Raw genomic sequence first — 26,587 nt, 5'->3', positions numbered from 1 at the left:
GCAGCAGCCTCCTTTCAGATCTGTTAATATTTGCTTTATATATTTAGGTGTTCTTAGATTAGGAACATAAATATTTATAAATGTTATAAGCTCTTGTTAGGCTGACCTCTTTACTGTTATGTAATGGCGTTGTCTCTTATTATAGTCTATGTCTTATTTTGTCTGATATAAGTATAGCTATCCCAGCTTTCTTTTGGTTTCTATTTGCATGAAATATCTTTTTCCATCTCCTCACTTTCAGCCTATGTGTGTCCTTACTTCTGATATGAGTCACTTGTAGGCAGCATATAGATGGGCCTTGTATTTTTTATTCATATGGCCACTTTATGTCTATTGATTGGAGAAGTCAGTCCATTTATATTTAAAGTAATTATTGATAATTGTGTACTTATCACCATCTTGTTATCAGTAATTGTTTTCTGGTTGTTTTGTAGTTCCTGTTCCTTTCTTCTACTCCGGTTCTGTTCTTTTGTGATTTGATGATTTTCTGCAGTGGTATGCTTAGATTCCTTTCTCTTTCTCTTTTGTGTATTTACTGCAGGTTTTTGCTCTGTAGTTACCATGAAGCTTACATAAAACAACTTATATTTGTAACAGTCTATTTTAAGATGATAACAAGTTTGAGTGCATTCTAAACCTCTACATTTTTACTCCCTCCACCTCCACGTTTTGTGTTTTGGATATCACAGTGTTCCTGGAATCCTGGGACAGAGCTGGCACTGATGTAGTTGAACTTAACCTTTGCATGCCCATCTCCTCTCTCATATAGTTTGGATACAATTAAAAAAAAAAAAAAAAACACCTGAGCAAGTTATTCCTCAAAATCACAAATTTTTTTTGGTGAGAATAAAAACTGCCTTAGGGTAATGTTCATTCCTATGGAAAGGCATCCAGATAGCAGGCTGGACCTTGATTTTTGGCACAGACAAGCCCCAGCCTGTGCCCACATTTTACCCATAGACACATCAGAGGAGACTCACTGGTCTGAGATCCACATAATGAAAACCAAAAGATTTTTATGTTTTCTTGAATATTCCAAGTTTACAACATTTTACCTCTGAAAGGCCCCTCTTGCTAATTTCCTTCAGTGAGTCATTTTAATCTCTAAACATTACCTCCTCTGCTTTCTGTATTACCACAGTGACATGGGCAGTTAAGTATTTATGTTTCAGAACTAGAAATTTATCTAGCTTCACATGCTGACGTTACCTGCTACAATTAATCATGACTGCATCTGAACAATAACCCCCCTGACGCTTTCAGAGCTGCAAAAACTAGGTCAGCAACATGCTTATACTTCTTGTTGTATTGCGCTATCCTTGGAATAAGCAATAACAGAAAACATTTACATTGTGAAATATGCTATTACTGACCGTATTAAAATATTATCTCTTCAGCAGAGAACAAAATCTCATAAATCAGGGGTTTCCTTACACTATGTGTTGATGTTAGCTTAGCTCTGTCTTGAGTTTTGGTTTCAATACCTGAAATATCAGTTGACGTGAGATGCCTGTGTGATACGCAGGACTAGTGAAATAATTTTACCTTAAAAGTTATTTAAGTATTTGCTGAGAGGCCCCAATGACTTTGATAAGGTAGAAGAATGTGTGGAAACCAACAGATGTTTGAATCTGTAATGTTACTAATACAATGTTTATTAATAAAATTGCTAATTGGTCTTAAATAAGATCTGGTGTATTAGTTATAATCTCAGTCCTTGACGGTACAAAATCTAGAGAAAACCACCTCGGTTTTCTTCCCCCTTCATTACTATTAGGGAAATGTGCGGGCTGTCACAGTCTTAGATAAATGGTGAGACTTTGAGCTGTCAGGTTGAGATCACCTCTTTTTCCAGAAAGACCACCCCCTATGTGTGGAATTGGCCAAAATGAGCTAAAAGTGCACTTGGCTGCAGGAGACTGAGCCCACCGTCCCTGAGCCTCATGAGATGCGGGGAAGTTAGGGGCCAGGGACTCCACGGCAGAGGATGGCCTGACGGGGCCTCCGTGCTCTGCTGGCCTTTCCAGAGAACACACCCGCACCACAGGGCCAGGCAGCCAGCACTGAGGCCCGTAGGAAATAAGGCGGGAAAGAGCAGGATTCAGATTCCCTAGGCCAGGGTGATCTGGCAAATTCCTGGAGAACTGGAGCTAAGCTTGTTCGCAGGCTAGCACAGTGCATGGCCCGTGGAGAGGGAGCAGGCAGGAACTAGGTGTGGAATCAGTGCAGATGGAGCAGAGGATGCAGGTCTGGGCTTTGCTTGTTGAGACAATGCAAGCGGAAACTAGATAGCTAAAAACTGGAGGTGCTGACTGACCCTGGACAGTGCTATACTCCTCTCAGCCTTCTCTACCCCCACTACAACGCTTGGCAATCAGGGGTCAGAGCTTCCCAGTGTCCAGTGGAGGTGTGATGTGTGGTAATGATGTATGTAGAGAGCATGGTTACTTCCATTCCTAAGAGGAAAGCCTCTCACTAACACTAGGAGACATACGTGAATGTCATACAGACTTGCTACAGGCAAGTCAAGTTAAAAAGACACTTAAAGAGTTCCGTAAGAAGCTACCCTCCTGATGACTAAAACATAGGAAGAGTTTGGATATCCTGCTTTTCCACTGTGCATTAAATAAAAAACACTTTTGGCTCTGTAAGTGGATTTACCAATAAAACATAATCAGCTTTGGACTATAAACTCTAAAATATTTTGTTAAAAATATTTTAACAAATATTTTGGAGCAGTGTTGGAGCCCTGAAGCTAATTTATTCAGAGGCCTTCTAGTTGAGCTCATTAGATAACCAGAAACATTTTAATATATATATCCATTCTTCCACCTAGGGACACATTTTCTCATCTCAAGTCAGTGAAGAACTACCTCCTCTGACCGACTGGTATAACTAACTGGCATTTAAAACTAACAAAAAATGTAGAGAAAGGAAAATCTTTCATTTCTCAATAATTTCTTTAAAACTACATATAGAAAATTGAGAACTGGGCTTGATGCTCAGGGCAGGGTATCTGCGGTGCTGCCAAATCCATGGGAGATGCTGGAGAGGTTCACTTGTCTCTCCTCCCTCTCCCAATGGGATGGAGATTGAAGTTGCTGCCTCTTTTTATAGATGGCCATGTTTTAAAAACATCTCCAAGTAGTTTTAGAAAGACATATATGAAAGACTCTGATGAATTATTGAGTAAGAGCCTCCCTAAGTGACTGAGATTTGTTCTTTTAGTTCAAGAAGTGTCACCCGATGGTACAAGGGTGCTCACAGATGATGTGGCTGTGATTTGTATCTGCACATCCTGGGGGAAGGAATCACACATACATCTACTTCAAAACATGCTCAGTGCACTGTTCATAAACCTGGGAAACAGTAACCTTGTCTGCAGACATACTCACAACTTTGTCTGAACATATGCTTCATATTTACTGTGATCAGGCACTGCTTCTGGTCCAGATCCACCTCTAATTCCACAAAGTGCCTGCTCTAAAGTCAACCATATCTGTTACTTTCAGGGGAAAAAAAGGGTGATTATATTCTAATAAGGCATATTTCTTTACAACCGAAGTCTCCTTTGGTACTTTGTACAAAGTACTTTGTACAAACGAATTTCAGTCCTTAGTATGTAGCGGCAGTTCAGATGTACCTAACCCTGGGACCGTCAGACATGACCGGATTTTTCTGACGTGTTTCCTACGTCAAAAACATCACCTTAGGGCTTAGTGCCTTGCAGTGACCTCCATTTTAAAGAAAGCGTCTATGTTACAGAAAACTAATCTCTGAACTTTATTAATCTATGGACCCCATGCTGCTTAGTGCAGTGACATTTTTCATGGGTGACTGTGGTTGAGATAGTTGTGAAGGACTGCGTAACTACACTTTGCTGACCGTAAACATTAATAAAACATATGATCAACTTCCTACTATAGCCTAAGGGTAAAAATATGGAAAACAACATACTTCTGTCAGTTCCCATTATCATTGAGATAGTCTTGAAAGCATTATGGACTGAAATGGCAAAAATGGAAATGTGTCTTGTATTATTTTTTCAGTTTTTAAAGAAGGACAGAGCTTCAGTTCTGGAAGGGCACTCTTTGACAGATAAGGAAACAGAATCTGGAAGGTCATTTGCTCAAAGGCACGTGAGTGTCTAGTGATAGCATCAGGCCTGCTGCCTGGGTCTCCCAGTGCTGTGGGGTGCAGACCACCTGTCCCCCATCGTCAGGTTGCTACCTGAGACTCATCTCAGATAGTGTCAGCTCAACGGCATGTCAACATCACGCACTGCTGACAAACCAAGTGTTTAGAAAGTCAGGGTTTTTTGTTTTATTTTTGTTTTAGCCCTTTTTCTTTTTGTGATGGCTCTAGAATGAACTCCTACCTGCCCTCCCCACTCCCCCCAAAAATTGAGAAAATAGTCTAGGTTTCTGCCAGAGTATGCAAGAAGAGAAATAAATCTATGAGTAGGTATTCTATTTCTAAGCAGTTTTAAATTACTTTTTAAAGGAGCATTCAACGCAAAACTTTCCATGGTAAACAAAAGAAGTGGCAAGGAATACTCAGTATTAAATAAATGGTCAAACACATTTTCCCACATACTATCAGTCATGAGAAAACAGTAAGCTATCAATATTTTTTATTTCTAAAAGCCAAATTTAATAAATTAATAAATGCATGCCAGATAAAAACACAAAATTACAACTGAAAACCAATAATAACTTAACAAAATGCTCTGTTGTACTTTTTTTATTGGTAGAGATAATTTACTAAAGTAACAAATCCGAAAACACATTTTGCTTTTGCTGGAAAGAAAGTACTATGTTAGAGAAGAACTAAGAGAAACCAGAAAGGAAGCATCTGAGAAAAGTAGGCATATGTTATAGTCTATGGCAATGCAGCAGCCAGAGGTACTGTTTTCTCCATTTGTGTGCATGTTTATAGAAGCATCAGAAAGCAATGACATAGGACCCAAAAGCAAAGTCACGACAGATTTACTCTGCGAAACATGCTGAATTACAACCACGGGCGACCCAGGATGAAGGGGTGGTGCAGGTTTGGTGTCTCCTCTGTGTGGGGTTCCCTTGCCAAACAGGGGGCTAATCATGCAATAGCTTGAGTTTCTCTGAACATGATAAACACCCAGGATTACTAGAACTGGAAAGTGTGTGTTCACTGTTTTACAAGGACAGCTGAGCGGTGCTATGGAAACAATGGGAAGTTCCTTCATTTTACTCTGGTTATATGCCCAAACTTCTAACCAAGAAATAATTCAGCTATAAGAGCCAATTAAATTACTATAAAACATTCCTTCATCTGTAAAACATTTCTTTTTTCCTTCAAACTAAAAATTTAAAATAAAATGTCTTCGTTTTTGATGAGCAGCTCCACCACCAGTCTCTGATACCGTATGTCGTTCAGGGCGGCCATGGCGTCCAGTTCTGGAGATCTCATGAGCGTTGGGCCGAAGACGATCCCAAGGTTTTCCGCATTCATCAGATTCTCCTTTTCGTGGAGCGTGACTCTGAAAAAACCAAGAAAGGGAGGATGACTTCATGGAGGACATGGGGGTCTTTGTCGTGCTGGAGCGCTAAAACAGAAACAAGATTCAAAGTGGGCTCTGTCCACTGATCAACCCTGCTGCTAGGTTATTTCTCAAAGTACTGACTCTCCTTAAAGTAAATGGTGGGAATAACTTAAACTTCTGGTGACCACTGGAGCTGAAGCCAGAGCTGATGTGCCGGCCTGCGCGGGTTCTGTTCTATTTGTGGACTCTCCTGCCACGGCACAGAGCTGGGGGAAGGGGCTGGGTCATCTTGATTGCTCCATCAGCTGTCCCTCCACTTTGGTGAGATCTTGTTTCCTATAGAGTGTTTTTGCGAACTGAATAGTTATACTGAGTATCTAGGGGGAGAGTGGTAGTGATATTAACAGGAAACGGCTCAGGGTAAGCAACCTCATCAGGGAGTGTTAACTATTTTTATGATTTTTATTGCTTCAGCAAAGGCACAGAGACTATAATTTGAGAGTTATTCCTTTGTTTTAGTGTGGCATTCTTAACTGCACACACATATGCAGCAAACTTGAATTTATAAGTGAAGTTATAAGCATATTAAAAGTTTTAACTTATAGTGCTTCTAAGGATAGAGAACATGTAAAGTGTTTGAAAGCACCATGAGCTAAATAGTCACTTTTGGGTAACTTGGACCTAAAGGCGTACAAAGTAGATGTCAAGTTCTACTGAGTTTTTCTGTTTGCTTCTGATTGGTCTTACATCTGGGAACCCTAAAACCACTAAAATTTGGTCATATAATTTTGGAAACTTTGCTTCAACTGGGAGAGATGGAGGGTGACTGAGCTGGGAAATAAAGCTACCTCACCATCCATCACTTTAAAACATTAAACCAGAAGTAATTGAAATATTTTATTTTCCATTCCTCTCTTTACCCCTTTCTTTACTCCATCACTTTTTACAGCAGGTTTCAGTGTTGGCAACATTAATTAAAAAATCTAAAATAGTAAGTCTGAAGTGCCTATTTTGGAGCAAGACATAAGAAAAGTGAGCTTTCTTGCAAGTTGCTTCATTCTTGCTTTATTATATTAATGCTAGTGTCTTTATATAGCTGCAACCTTTTCCCTTTCCACAAAAATTAATGCATGTCCTTGGCAGTATATTGGTATTTCTAACATGTCTGCAAACATATACTGGAACTGAAAATCCATTTATGAAAGAATCAAGTCTGCATACCGTTTTATAGTACAGAATATTTTTAGCAATCCTTCTCAACATGTGTGATTTCACACCAGGAGACAAGACAGCTATGCATTTATTCATTCTTTGACAGATCACCTGACCTCTCTTTCACCTTTGTTTTCATTTGATTCTTAACATCTGGATGTGGAACAAGTATATTCCAAGTTGGAGACTTGCCTCTTCAGATGCGCCATGAGGTACCGGAGGGTTTCGCAATGAGCAGGCGGCAGCAGTTTCAGTGCTTCGTGAAGGGTTTCTAATTGCTCATCCGGATCCATAATTTCTGTAACAGCAAGATGAATACCAAGGAGAGAAACTTTAACAGACAACTGGTACAAATGGCTCATTTAATTCTATTCTTGTGGTGATCTCCTGAAACTGACAAGGTCATTGCCCATGGCTTTGGAAAATAATTTTTAAGGTTCAAGTCTCAGACTTCCAAAAGGTTAGTGTCCATGTGGCAAGTCCATTTCCTTGGACTTCTGGGGAGGCCACCCAGTGTTTTCACTTGAGGGTCCTGGGGTCTGTTAACTATGAAAATTGGATATTGGATGTATAGGATGTAACTTTAAAAAACTCAGACACATGTATGCAAGGATAAAAACATAAAAGCAAACGAGGTCACCTTCAAACACTATAGACATACTGAAGCCATGCTGCGCTGTTCAAAATATTTTGAAAATCTCCTTTCAGCATCTTCATTTAGATATTTTAGTTCTTTGTTGGCCAAAAAGTCACATTCCTTTCAGGTCACAGAGTGCATTTAATCCATCAGTTACTTCCATATTCAGAAACAATAGATTTCTTTGGAATTTTGTGTTCTCAAAAAGAGAACCATGGCACATTCCTGCTTCAACCCAAACATGAGGAAGATGGGGCACCTTTAAATGTTGGGTGTCAGGGCAACTGCCTTTAAATGTTGGCTAGCATCCTTAAAATGCTGGAAGTCCACATCTAACCAGAATATAACATTTAAGACACAAGCCCAAGAATCCTATTCTTTCTGATTTATAAAACTAATTCAATGGCAGTGTACTGGAGTCAGGTAAAAACTAATATAAGATCAATGTGAAAAGTTCCTAGGATTGGCAGAGCAGATGTGGTAAATTTTAGAATGTGAACACTGACTGAAGTTTTTTAATTCAAAGAAACTTTAGCCATTTTACAGTTTCTGCCCAAAGTTTCCTCAGAGTTCTTGGTTCATTTCTCAGCAATAAAGGATGAGTTGTTTGCCTTTTGCTATAATAAATAATCCATAGCCTTTGAACCTTGGGACTTCAAGGTTCAAAGTGCCAATTCATTAACAGCCGTAACATCTCAGATACCGAATTTCAATCATTTAATTTCTAGAACTAAGAGAAGAAAATTCCATTTACTATTGAAAACTACTACTTAGTTTTTACTTGGCTACAGTTTTCATGATTGCACTAATTAATTTGAAATTACAGTATTCTGGAAATTGAAAAAAAGAGTAACGGTTTCCTTTTAACTGCTACAGCTAATCTTTATAAGGAGAATCCGGAGATAGTATGAAATTAAGGACAGTGTTGGTGGCCTAGCAAACAAGCAAAATTCCCTGCTCACAGACAGCTTACTTTCTACTGGAGGCAACAAATGATGATAAACAATGAACAGCCTATCTTAAAAGGTTTTACTAGATCAGAATGATTCCTATGAAAATAATCAGCAGGATAAGAACACTGGGAGGGTTGAGAGGGTGCAGTATTACATGGGATGGTCAGGATAGGCCTTAATGAGAAAAGGGTCTTGAGCACAGACTTGGAGGGAGCGAGGGAATGAACTCCATGGAGATCTGGCTGAAGGTGGTTCCGTGCAGAGAGAAGCCTTGCAAAGAAACAGCCGTGCGAAGGGCCTGAGGGACACTGTGCCTGTAATGTCTGAGTTAAGCGAGGAACCAAGTGTGGCTGCAGGAGCCCAAGCAAGGAGGGGAGGAGAAGGGGGTGAGGTCAGAGAGGTGAGACGGCGCTTCGTCACGGCACGGGCTGTGGCTGGTTTAGGAGCACAGCATTTACAGAGAGAAATGGGAAGGTTCTACACGAGGGAGGGTCATGATCGGACATACATTTTTCACATCACTCCTCTGGCTGCCATGTAGGGAACAGGCTATGGAAGGGCAAGAGTAAAACCGGACAGATGGCTCTGGTCATAATTACACACACCCAAGTGAGGAATGACCAGGTGGTGCAGTGAAGGTGATAAGAAGTTGTTGGATTCTGGGCACATTTTGAGGGCAGAGTCCAGAGGATTTTCTGATGAGGGATGTATGAAAAAGAGAAGAATCAAGAATGGGCCAAAATTTGGGCTTAGGCAACTGGTAGGGTGGAGCCTCAATTAACTGAGATGGGGAAGATCATAGGTGGATGAGGTTTGGGGGAAAGATGGAGAGTTGCTTTTGAGATGTCTTTCAGATATCTAAGTGAACTTGCTGACTATGGACTGATCTGGGGTTCAGGGAGAGGGCCAGACCGGAAACATAAATTTGGGAACTAAGGACAAAATGGAGTTGAATATACTGATATTAAATTGACCAAGATTCTTCTCTAGAATTAATTTCTCTTTTTTTCCTCACTTAGAGAAGTCTTACCCATGATAAATTTTTCAGAGAATGCAAACCTTTAGCCTCAAGAAAACCACAGCATAATTTAAGAGTGAGACAGATACAGCAGAATGTACTCAGAGATGGAAGGTCACCAGCAGTTGTTGAAGTACATGAAAGACTTCCGTGTGTGAGAGGGGCACACTGGGATCACCGCCCATGGGGAGGAGTTAAAAGCAGGCAGATTCCTGGCGCCTCTGTCAGTGGACGTCTGTCTACCAGTGGATGGGCCGCCTGGAGAAGTAGTGATCTTAGTTTGTTGTTGTTGTTTAATTGTCTCCTGCTTGGCAGGCGGATTCTTTACCACTAAGCCACCAGGGAAGTCGTTCCTGTAGTTACAGGGTATTTAAAAAAGAAGGTGTTGGCACTGCTGTATTTAAAATGGATAGCCAACAAGGACCTACTCTATAGCACATGGAATTCTCCTCAGTATCATGTGGCAACCGAGATGGGAGGGGAGTTTGGGGGAGAGTGGATACATGTATATGTATATATACACATACATGTATATGTAATATGTATGTACATATATGTATGGCTAAGTCCCTTTGCTGCTCACCTGGAATAATCACAACACTGATGACTGGCTATACCTCAATACAAAATAAAAAGTTGAGAAAAACAAATAAACCCCAAACAACAACAACTAAAAAGAATGTGTTGGAGAAAGAAGTCCAGTTACATGACCCCTTAGATTATCCAAAAATGCTAAGATACTACGGTTCTTAGTATAAAATTATGTTTACTCATTCAACAAATGTTTTTGAACATTATTATTTTGGGCTCTCCTGGTAGCTCAGTTGGTAAAGAATCTGCCTGCAATGGAGGAGATCGCTTGCAATGCAGGAGATTCGAGTTTCATCCCTGGGTCAGGAAGATCCCCTGGAGAAGGAAACGGCAACCAACCTACTCCAATATTCTTTTTGCCTGGAAAATTCCATGGACAGAGGAGCCTGGTGGGCCACAGTCCATAGGGTCACAAGAGTCAGACATGACTTAGCAACTAAACCATTATGTGACTGGGCACTGCGGTAATACGAACAGGAGAGGACCCCTGCACCGGAGGGAGTGACCGTCTAGCAGGGAAGACCAGATATAACTATCACCTTGGCAGGAAGGAATGAGGCTGGGAACAAGGCCCATCTGTGTGTGAGGGGACTCTAAGGGAGAAAGGTGGCCTGCAGCTGAGAGGTCCTGGAAAAGTCTGGAGGATTTGGGGATGTGGGTGTGGACACTGTGGGGGCAGGAAGTGAGCACTCTGCACATGTATCAGGCCTAGTTACAAGCTCTCTGAATCAAAGTACTGTCTGATTCTTCAGAGAAATTCAAATCCGAGAAGAATAAAACTTAAGCAAGCCAAAGGGGTGAATCAGTGGCACAGCTGATGGGGAAACTCAGCAAACTCTCTTTCCAGACTTCTCTTCAGCACATTTTAAATCGCTGAGGACAAAGAACCCTGGGTTTTCTCTCTGAGTTTATCTGACTCACTCACAGTTACATACTAATTGAGTCACGTAACTTTTCTGAGATCTCTGGGAAGGGCCGTTAGACTCCTTGGCCAGAAGATGGTTTCTCTATTCAGCCCGACCCGGAGCTCGGCTGTGGCAGTGCTCTTCTCACTTGATGCATGCTGGGTTACTGAGCATGGCCTCTGTTTTGTAGGGCACTGATTTCTTCACTGGGGAGACCAAGGCTTCAAGTTGGTTCATAAGTGAGTTTCCAGGGGATTATGAATTAAGGGTTATGAAGCTCTTCAAGGCTTTGGTTGGGATGCCCTGGCCTTCTCCCTCCTTGAATCCTTTTCTCATTTTCTGCAACCACTCCCTTCCAGCTTTCAACCAGCAGCTTTTCCAGGGAAGGCTGCCAGAACAGTGTTCAAACAGCTTTTGCAGGGGAAAGTTTTAATGAGAACTCTGACTTTGTTGTTGTGGTTGCTATTGGCAAGGGCTTCTAGTGAATGCCAGAGATACCGGAAACCTGAAGAACATGGTCCCCGGTTGTTTCAATGGCTGAGATACAAAAAGCTCATCACGAAGGGTGAGTTAGCTCTGTGCTCTGTTTGAAAGGGATTCCACCCCTTCCCTCTTGTCTTCCTCCTCCTTTTAATCCTTCTGTTCCCTGTTCCATGAGGGAAGCCACACAGCGTGCAGAGGGGAGAAGGCCAGGGCTTTGATGTTAGACAGATGTGAATTTGAAAGCCAGGGCCACCCCCTCTTGCCATGTGACCATGGACAATTATACCTATAACATCTCATTTCTTCTAAAACAGCATCATGGGTTTAAAGTGCCCAGCACCATTTCTGGCACTGAATATGTTCTATAAATCTTAGCTTCTCTCATTTTCCTTATCTATCAATACAGAAAGAGAAAGGCTGTATCTTTGAGTCTGAAGAATGAAACTGATTCTACTACCAGGAAAGACATGTTATAAGGACACATTGTTCCACAAACTTTTTGATACCAGTATCAAACATGTACAGTAAACATGTAAATTGTGCGTAAACATTATGCCAGGGTTTCTGGTGTCACACATCAAACAGTCTTATATTAGAGGGAAAGGGAATTTCTACCTTGATTAAGGGAAGTTTCTTATGATATGCTTTCAAGAGCTCTGAGGTGTGACATAAGGGAGCTTGCTGACTTCGCTGAACAGGAGGGCTGATTCAGACACAAATCCAAGCATGTTGACACATGTTTTGGAAGAACAACAAAGAGGGGAGATTATCCTCAGCAGCTTGGGTGGGTATGGGGAAAGGCAGGGAGGTAATTTGGGAGTGAGGGGTGAAAGGCCTTAAAATCCGTAAGGAGAGCTTAGATTTTTCTTCTAAGTAGATAAAGGGGTTATGCAGCCTTCAGAACTGGCTGAATCCCGGCTCTGTCCTTTGCTAACTGGATGCCCATGGGCTAGTCACATTTCAATTTTACTCCCAAGCCACATGGGGGCAGAAATGCCGTCCAGTGGAGCCCCCATGCTGTCCTGGGGGCTGGGGTAAACCAGGGTCTGAGCAGCCCTTCATGGTACAGGTGTGTGTCGAGTGCTTTCCAGACTAGTGGTTATGTGATTTCTCTCTCTGGGAGGAAACCTGTGCCCCACCAAACAAGAACCCGTAAGTTCCTTCAGACAATTTTCATGATCTGCCCTGAACCCATCCTGAATTCCCATGGAAGAGACAGAGTCTTGTGGCTTCTAATATGAATGCTTGGAAAAAATCAATGCAATTCTCACAGCTGTTCTCTACATGAGAGCTTGAACTGACCCGTGAGGAATCGGGGCTCCATGGAGCTAACCACAAAAATTCTCAACACAAGCTCTGAAGGGAAACTGAAAATTAGAACAAAGAAAGTTTGTACTTCACAAAATTCCAAAATCAAAAAGCAAATCAGTGTTACTAAGGAAGTGATGTTATTATTTAAAGATCAAGACAACATATGGTTTTTAAGAGAGAGAAGCAAATGAAGGAAATAGCCTATCTTTTTAGAAAAAAGAAAAAAAAAAGGTAATGCCAACACTTAAAATCTGTTAAGAATTCCTTTCTTTAAAAAAAAAAAAAACAAGTGTGAACTACAGGTATGATTTTTGCACCATAAATAAAGTTTGGCAAATGAGCCTTTGCTTTTTCTCATTTTCATCTTAACTAGAGCTTATTTTTTAACTTTTTAAAACTTTTATTTCTTAACATTTGATCTAAAACAGGGCTTCTTAAAGTATAATCTATGAACCTGAGGCATTCTGCAAACTTACTGGCGTGTCACGGGATAAGGACAGAAACTGAAAGTAAGAATTTATATATTTTATAGCAGTCTGACAGTGTAATCTTTGTGTTTGCTGAATCTAACAACAGATAGTTGGTATTTTTTTCAACTTTGTTTTTCTAATTTTGTTTACTTTACAAAACTACTGTTCATGTCTAGGAGAACTGGTGTAAGCCTTACTTTGGAAAGTAAAGGTTACACATTACAAAGATGCTTCTGATGGCAGAAGTCATAAATAACCTATGTGAGAGAAGAGTTCAAAATTCTTGTGAGTACATTAGCCATGGAGAGAGGCCAGGGAGAAATATTTCATAAAATGCATTCAAGATACTCAGCAGAAAAAAACAGGAGATGTGATTACCTAGGAGAGACGATTTGTCAGGTTACAAGTGCATGCCTTCATACTTACTGGCGGACTCTATAAACTTAGGGTAGGCGTCATATGTGATGAGTGGAATTGGTAAATCCCTGAAGTACAGTTTCAGTGCACCAGTGATAATGTTGATATCTTCATACATGTTCACAGAAATATCTGCTTTCTCACCATCTTTGAAGGGTGTTAAAAGAAACAAAAGTAAATATCTGGATTCATAGCACTTTTAACAAATAACATTTTTGTACCCTGTTTTTAAAGATTCACAACACTTCAATTTTAAACATCAAATTCACTGTGCTGATATATTTATATTTTTTCTGTGGAAGACAACCTGAATTTTTTATTGTAAAGTTATTTATTCTTCCACAATTTACGACAGAGGGGGATAGCAGGAGATGATTGAGGTTAACACAAATATTTTAAAATTTCATGAGAATTCCTAGAGGAATACTGTGGGGTAACTTTTTCTTTCTTTTTAAAATAAACATAGAGAATGTGAAAAATAACAACTGAGATCCTCCCAACTTACAAAAGACCCAGCACAAAAGGCCATCTTTGATTCAACCTGGGTTCCCATACATAATGTTCGATCTTGCCTGAGCCCTGGGGGTAGGAGAGTTAGTGAGAAGGGAAAAAGCAAAACGAAACTCTAGAGTGTTGCGATAACAAGAGAAGAAATTATAAAACACAGGAATATTTTAGACTTGCTGGGCCTTAACACTCTTAAGGAAAGCTGGCCTTCCTTCAGGGTGACCCCTTCTGCCCTCCCCTGCACTTAGTACTTTGTTAAAACAGCTCAATTTTCATTTACTAAAGATTTAATTAGTTTCTACTCTGAGCTAGATCTTACACTAATTTCTTTTATTCCACTTGGCTTATGAAAGATTTCTAAGGATGAAAAAGCAGCCTCTTCCCTACAGAGCTATTAGAATGGCTAGAACCGGAACACCGACACCACCAAATGCTGGCAGGGATGTAGAGCCCCAGGAACTCTCTCTGGCCACTGGCAGAAATACAAAGAGGAGCTGCCACTTCAGAAAACAGGCAGGTGCTTGCAAAGCTAAACAAACACTTACCATATAATCCAGCAGTCATACTCCTTAGTATTTACCCAAAGGAACTGAAAACTTTTGTCCACACAAAAACCTGCACACAAATGTTTCTAGCAGCTATATTTGCAATTGCCAAAAACATGGAAGCAACCAAGGTGGCTTTCAATAAGTGAACCGATAAACTGTGGTATACCCAGACAAAAACAATATTATTGAGTGATAAAAATAAATGAGCCCTCAAACCATGAAAAGACACGGAGGAACTTTAAATGCACATTGCCAAGTAACAGAGGCCAGTCTGGAAAAGTTACATACTGTATGATTGCACTATTTGACAATCTGGAAAAGGCAAAGCTATGGAGTCAGTAAGAAGATCAGTGGCATTCAGGGGAGGAAGGGGAAGAAGAACAGGTGGAGTGCAAGGATTGGTACAGTAGTGAAAGTTCTGTATGGCACTGTAATGGTGGATATGTAACGTTACACATTTGCCCAAAACCAAAGAACTGTACAACATAAAGATGAACTTTAATGTAAACTACTGACTTTGGTCAGTAATAATGTATTAACATCAATGTTGGCTCACAATTGTAACAGACTGTATTATATGAATGAGAGATGTTAACAAAGGAAACTGTGGCCAGGAGCAAGAAAGGAGGGGTTATATGGCGAATCTCCCATGGCCAGTGGCTGGGAATGGACTTGATCAGTTGCTACCTTCCAGAGAAAAAGAAATGCCTCTTAACATTCAATCTTGTGTAGATTCAGGGTTGTTCCCGATGCCATTTCTTCACCTCTTCTTCTTCAACCTTGTCAAATATGTGGGCTGACCTAGATTTCCTCTTACTGTGTTGATGATAATATCTCATTTTTTTTGTCTTCTGCCTCTGTTGGCTGTTAGAGGTCTGTGATGGGAGAGGAGTGGGATGGAACCAGAAGTGTGTACTTGCAAAGAAAAGGGTCTGTTCACGATCACAACTCCTGTTCCTTTTACTTCCTATATTCAAGCTTACAGCTCTTTGGTACCACTTATTCCAGTGCTCAAAATAAAGACAAATCTGAGAACCATGGGAACAAGACCTTAATATAAATGTTAAAAGAAAATAAGCTGCACTGAGCTTTTCCTTGGCTGGCCCCCCCCTCCCACAGAGGGGTCTGAGGCCAGAAGGTCCTCTCAGATTCTTGCCCCAACACATGAGCTTGAATTTTTTTTTTCTGGTTGGTCTTTCAAATCCACATATTTTGGCAGTTTTGTGATATTGGAGATTTAACACAATATTTCAGCCTAACAATGTTGGAGAGAAGACTACTTTGACCATGTAATACCATTCCAACAGTCAATTAGCTGGGAAGTGCTAAGCATGCATGCCAACTTACAGGAAAATTCACAAAGCTTCTCCTTTTTACCAAATAGATCATATCAACTCAGAAGTAAAGCTTTCAGGAAGTAAGCTAATTAGCACATGTGGTCAAAACCCTAAATTTCTTATATAAAAATTAATGAGCTTGAACTTGGATGACAAGATGCTGGGGAGGCATGCACAGCAGGCAGAGTTAGGTTGGCCACCACAGACCTTGGAAATCTGAGCTCTGTAATGCTCAGATTCCTTCCCCTCCCACCCACCTCCACTGTTTTCACCATGGTTTCTGGTAAATTTAATTGCTCTGTATATATTTTGGTGAACATGGACCAGCCTTGGAGACTCAAATATTGGTAATATAGTTAAATTTTATACTTCCTTCTCATCCTGAAATTTAATAGCTTAATACTTACAACTAATACAGAAATTATAAAAATTATAAGCTAAGTCATTTTATTTGGCATAATAATAATTAGTGATTTAGAAAAACAATGGAAAGAATAAAATAAGAAATTGTGTCTCTTTGGGTAGAGTATTATTGTCCTAAGTTAATGAACCTGCTGGAAAACACACCTCTGTCAAAAGCCATCTTGACATCTTCAATTAGGTCACTAAATCCCGAGACTCGGTACAGTCCTTCAGAATTAAGACCTGTAAAAATAAAGCAGGGGAGCTAATTAGTCTCTTTGGGGTAATGTCCTTTCCTCAGATTTTAACTTCTTCTCATACTTCAGGCTGGGAAGTAATGTGTCAGGAAGAATGATGAAATATATATGTTTAGAAATATGTATGTTTAGAAACCTCTTCATACTTTTCTCCTAAGATAAAACAGTTTTACTCACAGTTCTTTAATTCTGACCTACTGTCACCTGAATATCTGTAATTTGGCTCATCATTTTGTCTAACTAGATCAAATGCCTTAAGTGTTAAGCGAAATAATTTCATCACCGCTACTATACCATAAATTCTTTTACATGAGAAGACTGAGATAAGCTATATTAATAATAGGCCCGTAGCAATTATTTCCAAAGTGTCAGAGACTAATTAGGGCGTAGTTCTGGTTTTTGGTTGTTTGGTTTAGGATAGTTTTAAACAGAGCATTTATTTCTTTTCTTCTTTTTTTTTTTTATTTCTTTGCTTTTTGGACCTAAGAAAAGTATAAAAACTGAAAAAAGAACTGGCATCTACATATCAAGTTTTACAGACTGGAAGCATCATCCATAAATATATTTTTAAGCATACTATATTTCCTATAACTGGTTAAGTGTACCTTGAAATCATGTTGGTTAATTATTTGTTAACTGCTTTCAGACTGTCAGATTGTTATCTGAAATCATTCCCCCTAAACATGCAGAAGAAAGCCTGGCTGTGCAGGGAATTATGACTGCCCTGAGCCCCGCTGGAAACGCCTCACCTCGAGATTCAATTTCCCTGATGCACATGTCCACCACCATGGGCCGCTTAGTGATGTGGGCTTTCACGAGTGTTGTCAGGTCACAACTGTACACCTTCTTGACATGTTTCAAGTCTGGCTTACAGTCATTTGGGACCATCTTGGAACACTGCTTATGAACATTCAAACCACAATCTAAAGAATTTAAAAAGGAAAAATTCATTATTATTTTCAGAATTTTGAGTGTTCTGTTTATTTTGGCAAGACACCTCAACCTGAATTAGGTTTAAAGACTAGCTTTCAGCCAGCAGAGTGAGGGGAACATTCTTCTCATTCTCTCTTTTGGAAAATTTTGATTTTAAGTTAGAAGACTAGAATTCCAGCTCATATTCCATCATTTACTCACTGTATGATCTCAAGAGAATACCAACCCAGACCAAAGTTAATAAGTGTTCAATTAAATGTCTACAAAATGTAATATTATGCCAATTAAAAATTTATCCATTTCTTTAAAGTTATATAAAAATTATATTCAATGTGGGATATAACTGCATTTTAACAAATCTGAGGAAGTGGAATTGAACCCCCAAAAGTAGAGTATCCAAGGGCCCTCTTAAAATGATGCTGATCATACTTATATATACTCATAGCTCTTTAAATATATGCATATGATAATGATATAGAATACATCTAGATAGCTAAAAATAGCTATAGTTATTGTTACTGCTATCATCAACAGCTTACTAATGCCAAGCACACTATTTCAAGTGCTTTACATTATTTCATTTAAGCTCACAAATTTCTATAAAACAGGTGTTATTATTCTTCTCTTTTATAAATGTGATGAAACCAAGCACACGGGTGTTAACTAACTTACCTACAGCATTTAGTACATTGTGGAGCCAAGATTCAAGCCTACAAAGATTGTAGAGTCCACGATTTTAACACCTATACCATACTGCCTCTACTGAAGTTGTTCCTTTGCTTTGTCATTTTATTGGGTTATAAATTCTAAAATGCCAGAGCCCAAGTATTTTCCAGTTAACATTTTGAGACATTTTATTTTCAAGAAGAAGAGCACAATGGCATTTTAGAAGAAGCAGACAGAAATACAAATATTTTTCTAAATTAGACTTAGGAAACATGGACTGTACCTGAATAATTTAACTAAATTTTATCTTTCTGGTTTTTTGGTAAATGTTACCCGTTTATTTTTAAGCTCATGAAAACTTGACACTGACCTCTTGTAAATCCAATCCAAGTGGGGTACACACAGTTTATAGCCAGGTCTTAATGGATTAGGGGCTTCCCAGGTGGTGGTAGTGGTAAAGAACCCTCCTGCCAATTCAGGAGATTCAAGAGATGCAGGTTTAATCTCTGGGGCAGTAAGATCCCCTGAAGGAGGGCATGGCAACCCACTTCAGTATTGTTGCCTGGAGAATCCCACGAACTGAGGAGCCTGGCAAGCTGCAATCCATGGGGTCGCAAAGAGCTGGACACAACTGAAGCGACTTAGCACACAATGGATTTGAAAACCATACAATGCCATTAACCACTGTCTGTGGTCCTTGGGTAAGCTTCAGCTTTGCCTACTGTTTGGGCAGAAAGGGGAGCATAACATTCACCTCACAGAATTGTTATAAGAATTAAGGAGCCAATGTAGTCAAGGTGATTTGCATATTGTAAAATGTTAGACAAATACTGACGATGATCATCATTATGACCTTTGGTAAAGTTGCAATTGAGTTATATACGACAGTAACAGTTAACAGAGACAAGGAAAATTAGCCGTGGCTTAAAAATGAAATTGTTATTTCATCAAATATGTAGACATTTTTTGGCCAACCTGACAAAAGAACTTAAGGCTTGTGGTGACTCATAGGGAGGAAGTCCTATGTTCTGAGCATCTCCCAAGTGAAAAGACAGGTTTGGTGTAGAGGGAAGTTGGGTCTTCGCAGGTGTGTGTCTGTAAGTGAATAGCACGGGAGATGGCACAGCAGTGCAGACAGTGTCCAAACATTACCACCACTAAAGAACAACAGCTGCTGCTTTGAGTACGTAAAGGCTGCCAGGCATAGGCCCTCTAGCGTGCCATTTGAAGAAATGACCCAACACTGTTCTACATAGTCAAATAATATCCAAATGAGACCAGGACCCAAACCCTAAATTTCTCTTTATTCCATATTAGATATAAATAAGATTTCTGATTCAATCATAAGGCAAATCGGTGGTAAAATGTCCACTTAAAAGACCTCATTTTCCCTGAAATTTTAATGTTTTGGACAGCTTCTATAATTTAGAGCTAGATCTATTAATTGTGTGCTTTTGAGTGAGTTACTTAAGATTTTCTGTGACTTACATAGAATGGGAATAATAGTATTTACCCATTAATATTGGATCTATCATTAGTTTCTATTATGTTAATGTGAGGCTGTACCATGACTCCCCTGTTATTCAGAAGAAGGAATTTAACACTGAGCGGCCTTTCCTAGGGAGTGCCCCAGGGTTCCTTGAATGGCACTGTCATGATCAGCTTAGGGTCAGGAGCTAAGCTGACCTCTAGGCCAATTCTGTTTGTCAGATGTGAGTGCCAGGTCCTGAAAAGGACTTGGATGCTGGGGTTATAGCTGCTTCCTCATCTACACAGTTCTAAGTACATTTCATTTACAGAAAAGTACCTCCAAGCAGGTACATCATTTTTCTCTGACTGCTTTACCAAATCTGGGGAGTTGCAGCCACTGATTTCTCAAATATCTTTACCCCTCCCACTTATTATCCTCTCCTGGGATTTCAACAACACAAATGTTAAATCTTTTGTTACTGTCCTACAGGTCTTTGAGGCTCAATTCACTTTTTAAAATCTATTTTCCCCTCTCATTTGAGTTGGATAATTTCTACTGATCTATTTTTAAGGTTCATGGATTCCTGCCTCTGACATATCCAATCTATCAATACTACTGAGCCCTTCCGGTGGGTATTTTGTTCATAAGTTTCTCAGTTCTAAAACGTCCACTTAATTCTTATATCTTTATTTCCTTCCGATATTTCCTATTTTTCATTTGTTTCAAGAGTCTTTCTAATTGCTTCTTGGAACATTTTTATGAAAGCTGTTTTCCTTATCAGATAATTCCAACATCTATATCACCTCAATATTGGTGACTATTGATTGTCTTCTTTCATCTGAGTTGAGATTTTCCTGGTTGTTGGTAATGAAGTTTAATTTTGAACTGCATCCTGGATATTTTGAGTGTTATAAGACTGTGTGGTCCCTATTGAAATCTTCAACTTTAGCAGGTAGTTAAGCTGTTTAGATTTAGAATGCATATCCTGGGACTCTATATAGGCTGTGTTTCAAATGTCAACCTAGTTTACAAAGCCTTTGTAATGCTTTTGCAGTGCTATTTTGCCCACCAAACTTGTATGTTATTCAAATGGCAAGACTGTACCCCACATTCTGGGCAGTGAAGAGGTCCTAGACATTACTGCAGGGCGGAGATGAAGTCTTGGTTTGCCTCCATGCCTGGTTGGGGAGGAGTACGGTGCTGCATGGGACTGCGGGGTGGGCACTAAAGACAGAGTTCTGATCATGGTCTCAGCTGCCTCATTACTGCAGGTCAGGGGTGGACAGGGCTCTGCCTGTAGATTGAGGCTGAATGGGCGCTACTTCTACTAGAGGGTGAGGATGCAAGGCAGGGTTCGTTCCACCCACAGGCTCAGCCAAGGAAGGGTACCACTTTCTTCCTGCAGGACGGTGGGGGAAGACAGGGCTCCACTCACAGACTCACAAGAGAGAGTACAACCCTGTGACTGCAGAGTGAGGTGGAAAACAGGGATCTACCCACAGGCTTCTGCTGCAGCATCCACGGGGGCGGGGGAGCAACGTGGCTTTATCATGGTGCCCACCTGCAGAATGCAGATGCACTAAAAGGTTTCTGTCTGGCTCAGCTGCCCTTTCCCCAGGACTTTGCCTAGGAAGAGCCGGTTCTCTCGGGATTACTTTTTGTGTCTGCTGGCATTTATGACTTGTGGGCGTCTCTAGTGCTCAGGCTGAGATACACAGGAGTTAAAAAAAAAACTCCAAAATACCACCAGGCAACTGACTTTTGAGTTCCTTAGCTGCCACCTTTTTTTTAAAAAAATGTGGACCATTTTTAAAGACTTTTATTGGTTTGTTACAATCTTGCTTCTGTTTTTTGTGTTTTGGTCTTATGACCCCAAGGCACATGGTAACTTAGCTTCCTGACCAAGGATCAAACCTGTACCCTCTGCTTAGAAGGCAGGAAATCTTAACCACTGGATAACCAGGGAAGTCCCAGCCTTCCTTCTTATACCAAACTTTCACAGTCTTTTGATAGTTGACATACATATTCTGTCCAGGATCTTTTGTTACCATCATTGTGAGGAATAAAACAAAGAGTATTTATTCATCTCCTCTAGCACTGGAAAAACTCTCACATAGTATTTTAGAAGTATAAAAGTCGGCAGAGCTTCATTATCTAAAAATAATGCTGAGGTACTTTAAGTTACTTTAAATACTTTAATGCTTTAAGTGTGTGTGCAGAAGTCACAGAACCAGCTGGAAAGGGCTGGCATTAATAACCTACCCCACCGTCTTCATTTCACAAAGACAGTGAGGCGCAGAGAGGCTGAAGGATTTGTTCAAAAGTTACTCGGCCAAAAAGTGGCAGAAAGGAGATTTTAACCTTGGCTTCTTAATTCCTAGCCTGTGGTCTTCCCACTCAGTGATATATATCACTTTTCACTAGCAGTACACCATGTGGGCTGAGTTATTATTTTCAGAGCTAAAGATGAATCTGCTGTTTTCAACCTCTTATTCAATAATGTGTGTTGTTTCTATTATTTGTTGTATATACTTAAGTTTAAAAGGCACGGCTGTATTTTACTGTTATATACGTATCGATACATGATCTGGCAAGGACGTTTAAAAAGCAGTGATAAAACTTACCCATTATATCTTATTTTGTCACATTCTTCCCTAACTATAAACTCAAAATGGAAATCCAGTAGAAAGGAAACAGTAAAATTTGAATGTATCCACAGAATATCAAAATATCTGAATGGCACTCAGTTCAGTTCAGCCGCTCAGTCGTGTCCGACTCTTTGCGACCCCATGAACCGCAGCACGCCAGGCCTCCCTGTCCATCACCAACTCCCGGAGTCCACCCAAACCCATGTCCATTGAGTCGGTGATGCCATCCAACCATCTCATCCTCTGTTGTCCCCTTCTCCTCCTGCCCTCAATCTTCACTAATGGTCTGATACTAACTTTTTTTCCTTTGAGTGTTTGCAGTTATCTCCCATTTTAAACATCAGCAAACGCCTAATTTATTTGTGATTTGGTGAAAACTGGATAAAGTGATGACTATGGTCAGATTTAGTTTTTAATGAGGATGGAAATGTTTCCTAAACTGATATACTTTCTTCCATTTGAATAAGATTAAACTATGGGACAATATATTATGCTCAATTTTAGAAATTTCAAAGGCCAAATTTTTGGCAGGATTGGATATGAAGTCCTTCAGAGGACCAAAGGATAGGGCAAAGTCATTAAAATAAAGCATCTTTATACCCTTAAGTTCACAGTGCAATATACCAGCTCTGAGCGTGCTCTGAAAATTGCTGCTTCAGGGACTAGAAGTATATCAATATTTCAGTTTGCCATTAAGACTTTATTTGGTTTTCATACTTATTTATTAAAGTCATATAACTCCTATATAGTTCCATTTCTCCCAGGGAAGCTCTACACTATAAATGAAAAAAAATCCATAAAAGATTATTTCATTTGTTGCATCTCTTGGCTTGGCAGGTTACTTTTATGTTACAATTAAACCACATTGTCCCTTCCCAATTCTTCAAGTTAATAAGCATAGAATAAACACAAGAAAGGAGGAATGAGAAATTCAAAACATATCTTACTCTATCCTTATAAAGTATTTCTGTTAAGACTACTAACTTGAAGTTACTGTCAGATTTTCTGGGCTTGAGTTCTCTACAAAAAAATGTGTTTTATATCTAAACAGCACAGAAACCTATTTTTGAAATAGATAGCTGATATTTATATTCCACTGACAGTATTAAGGGGTAATATTAATGTGTGTTTTAAAAAGAAAGGTAATTATTCATTCTTTTCTATGCATGTTCCCATTTTAAATAACTGCAAATAGTTTTTAAACATGTCTCTTAGTTGTCTCCACCACCACCCCAGAAAAGTGGGACTAGCCCATTTTTAACATGCATCAGAAGGCCTTATTTTCACCAACAAAATTAAGAAGAATATTTTGTTTTTTTGGATATTTATGAAAATACCGCTTTCGTGTATTAAAGGAGCTACATGAAAGTCTTAAGCAAGTCTGACCAATTTCTCATTGGGTTACAAGGACAAATGTAACTTTTTAGATAAAATCAAAGCAGTAATTAAAAGACATTACTTCCCTTTCTCCAACCTAGAAGTTAACTGCTTTATACACAAAGCAATAAATACATTTTATTATTAGGAAGAAACTGCTGCTATTTCCTTTTGAGAGCTGGCAGCAATGACAATGATACACTGGAAAAATGAAGTCACTTTCCTAAATAACAAACACTAAGCTGATGGGTCAGATTTACAATTATCATCCGGCTTAACTTCTTAGAATATTCTGGGCAGGCTAAATAAAAACAATTCAGGAATGCTGGTAGAATAATGGTCTTTTTAATGAGAGGGATGTTTGATGATCTCAGTGATTATGTAATAATAATAGATTACTTTAACCTATAAGCTTACATTTCATAAAGGAAAAATGGTCTAATATTATTCTATCTGAACGACAACGATCCTTTGCCCTTTACTTCTGAATGCTACTTACTTTGCTCACAACTATTTTAGTAGGAGAAGCAGTGCTCCCAAGCTGCAGTTAGATGGTCCCTTGTAATGTCGTTTTACTCAGTTTAAAGAAGGCAAGAGTAAGGGAGACTGGCAGCAGAGATGTTTAACGCCGACTATGGGGCTTTGGAGAGCACGTCTGCAGTGACTCCAGGCCCATGCATACCCTTGCTGTTCCCTCCGCTGTCTTTGTCTGTGTGGGCGGCTGAGCAAGCCTAGAACATTCGGTCCTGAAGGGACAGGTTGCTCGCTATTGGCTGCCAGCCTGGTGACTGGAACACCACCCAACACTTTATATAATGTTTAAAAAAAAAAAAAAAATGGGTGGTGGGATACAAAAGTGCTGCTTTTGCCAAACATTCTTTAAAAGTTCCTGACAAGCTCTCTTCTGCCTTGGTGTATTTTGAAAAAAAGAAACCAGAAGAAAGCAAGCTGTCAAAAGCAGATAGATACATCTCTTTTCTGACAAGTTGTAAGCAAGCCATTTTTCTTTGGAAGTACCAGCTTTAATGTTTAGTGGCTAGTGTTATTAGTTTACTATTGCTGCTGTAACAAATTATCATAAACTCAGTGGTTTAAAACAATACAAACCTATCATCTAACAGTTCTAGAAGTCGGAAGTACAAAATCAGTTTCACTGGACTGAAATCAAGGCCTTAGCTAGCCTGTGTTCCTTTTGGAGGCTCCAGGGGAGAGTCTGTTTCTTATCTTGCCTTTTCCTGCTTCCAGAGGCCGCCTGCATTCATTGGCTCGTGGCCCCCTTCAAAGCCAGCTGTATAGCATCTTTGCTCTTTCCTGACCCCTGCTTCTGTGCTTCTATCTTTCCTCTGAATCAGCCTCTACTGCATCGCTCTTCTAGGGACTCTTGCAATTATGATTACATTGGGCCCATTCTGACAATCCACAGGACTCTTCCCCATCTCAAATTCCTTAACTTGGTCACAGAGTCTCCTTTGTCATGAAAGGCAAAACCTGTGCCATGGTCACAGGTTCTGGTGATTAGGAAGCAGACATTTTGGGGCAGCCAGTGTTCACCCTACCATAGTTCTCTCTCTCTTTAAATTATTAATTCTTTGCATTTTGTTTTAAATAAAGTAGATGGCTCAAAGATCAGGATGAGCCATTTTAGATGAAAGAATCTCACTGTCAATCTAAATGTAATTAGTTGTCATAGAATAATTCAAATCCCAACCTTCCACATTTAAAAACTGGGTTGACCTGTTTCACACAGCTCAGTAATACAGTTCCAATCACACAGAATATAATGCTTTTGAAGGCAAGATATAACATAAGACCAATAAGCTTTTCTTTACATTCTTGACCTTTACTCACAATAAGAAGAAAAGGCTATTCAATCAAGTCAGTGCCTATGGGATGGGATGAATCATTTTCTTTCTTTTCCTTCACATTATTACTATCATAAACATTCCAAAACATTTCTTTCAAATATGATTTAGGACTGTAGCATATTGTCAAAAATTATTCATATGTGTGGTGCTAGTTTTCTGCTAATAGCTAACTCAGAATTCTCATGTAGATGGCCTTCACTCTTTCAAAACATACATGATACACATCATCACTCTAGTGATAGGGTAGGTTTTGAGTTAGTGACAGTCATAAAGTGTTTAAAAACCATTGCAAGTCTCAGCTGGTCAAGGTTATGTCATAAAGGCAAACCAGGCTTATCGAGACCATCATTCTTTGAACAGGTGATCTGTGCTTTGGAAAGTGTACATCATTTGCCTTTGAAACACCACGACAATGTGGCTGACCTTAACTGTACCACCATGTTCCACTGTGGTCCCCTCCAGTTCAAGGCTCAACCACAGCCTTACCAGTGATGCTTCCTCATACTAACTCTGGGCAACCACCAGCCAAAAAGATAATGATCTCATTTACTCTCTGGGCAGAAATCTGCAAATGGGGCTGTCAGTCCTCTAGGATGATGGAAGAATCAGATTGGCTCTGAGCTGAGGCTCTCCTTGAAGGACACCTTTGCACAGTTCAAAGTCAAGGCATGGGGAATGCTTACCGCTCCATGTAGCAGGGAAGTCCATGAATGGATCTGGCTAGTGACATATGCCTGGAACCTTATTATGCCTTAGTGGTGCTAAGGAAGTCATAACTGAAGGTGGGGGGTGGGGGGTGGGTAACTTGGAATGCTCATATGCAATGCATACTTATCTTGCTATTCAAAGAAAATGCAATTGAGAAATAAAAAAATCAGACTCTAGAAGTTTCTGCAAATAATGGACAACAAAAGTATTCCATTAAGAATCATGCCACAAAAGAAATGTGGATTTTTAGTGTTAAATTTGACAGTTACTTCAATTACCATTTCAAAATACTTTACTCTTCATATACATATTTAGAGTTAAGCTTCATGCAAAAAACATGTAAGAACATA

The 26,587-nt window shown here is 39.7% G+C and overlaps 1 protein-coding gene across 4 annotated transcripts in view; it reads right to left on the bottom strand.

Annotated features, from left to right (window-relative positions):
* Window positions 1-4,616: 4,616 nt before the first annotated feature.
* CHN1 (chimerin 1) overlaps window positions 4,617-26,587 on the bottom strand; it is a 194,621-nt gene continuing 172,650 nt past the window's right edge. For all 4 annotated transcript variants that reach the window (XM_043894378.1, XM_043894380.1, XM_043894379.1 and 1 more), the window contains 5 exons: window positions 17,319-17,492; window positions 16,478-16,555; window positions 13,528-13,665; window positions 6,926-7,031; window positions 4,617-5,518 (listed from right to left, as the gene is read on the bottom strand). In XM_043894378.1, coding sequence (XP_043750313.1) covers window positions 5,347-5,518; window positions 6,926-7,031; window positions 13,528-13,665; window positions 16,478-16,555; window positions 17,319-17,492 — 668 coding nt within the window. In that variant the 3' untranslated portion in view covers window positions 4,617-5,346. The remainder of the gene's footprint in view (window positions 5,519-6,925; window positions 7,032-13,527; window positions 13,666-16,477; window positions 16,556-17,318; window positions 17,493-26,587) is intronic.

The sequence above is a fragment of the Cervus elaphus genome, chromosome 33 (assembly GCF_910594005.1).
Source record: "Cervus elaphus chromosome 33, mCerEla1.1, whole genome shotgun sequence".
NCBI lineage: Eukaryota > Metazoa > Chordata > Mammalia > Artiodactyla > Cervidae > Cervus > Cervus elaphus.
Note: the sequence above shows the minus strand (reverse complement) of the source record. Positions and strands in the feature narration are given on the sequence as shown.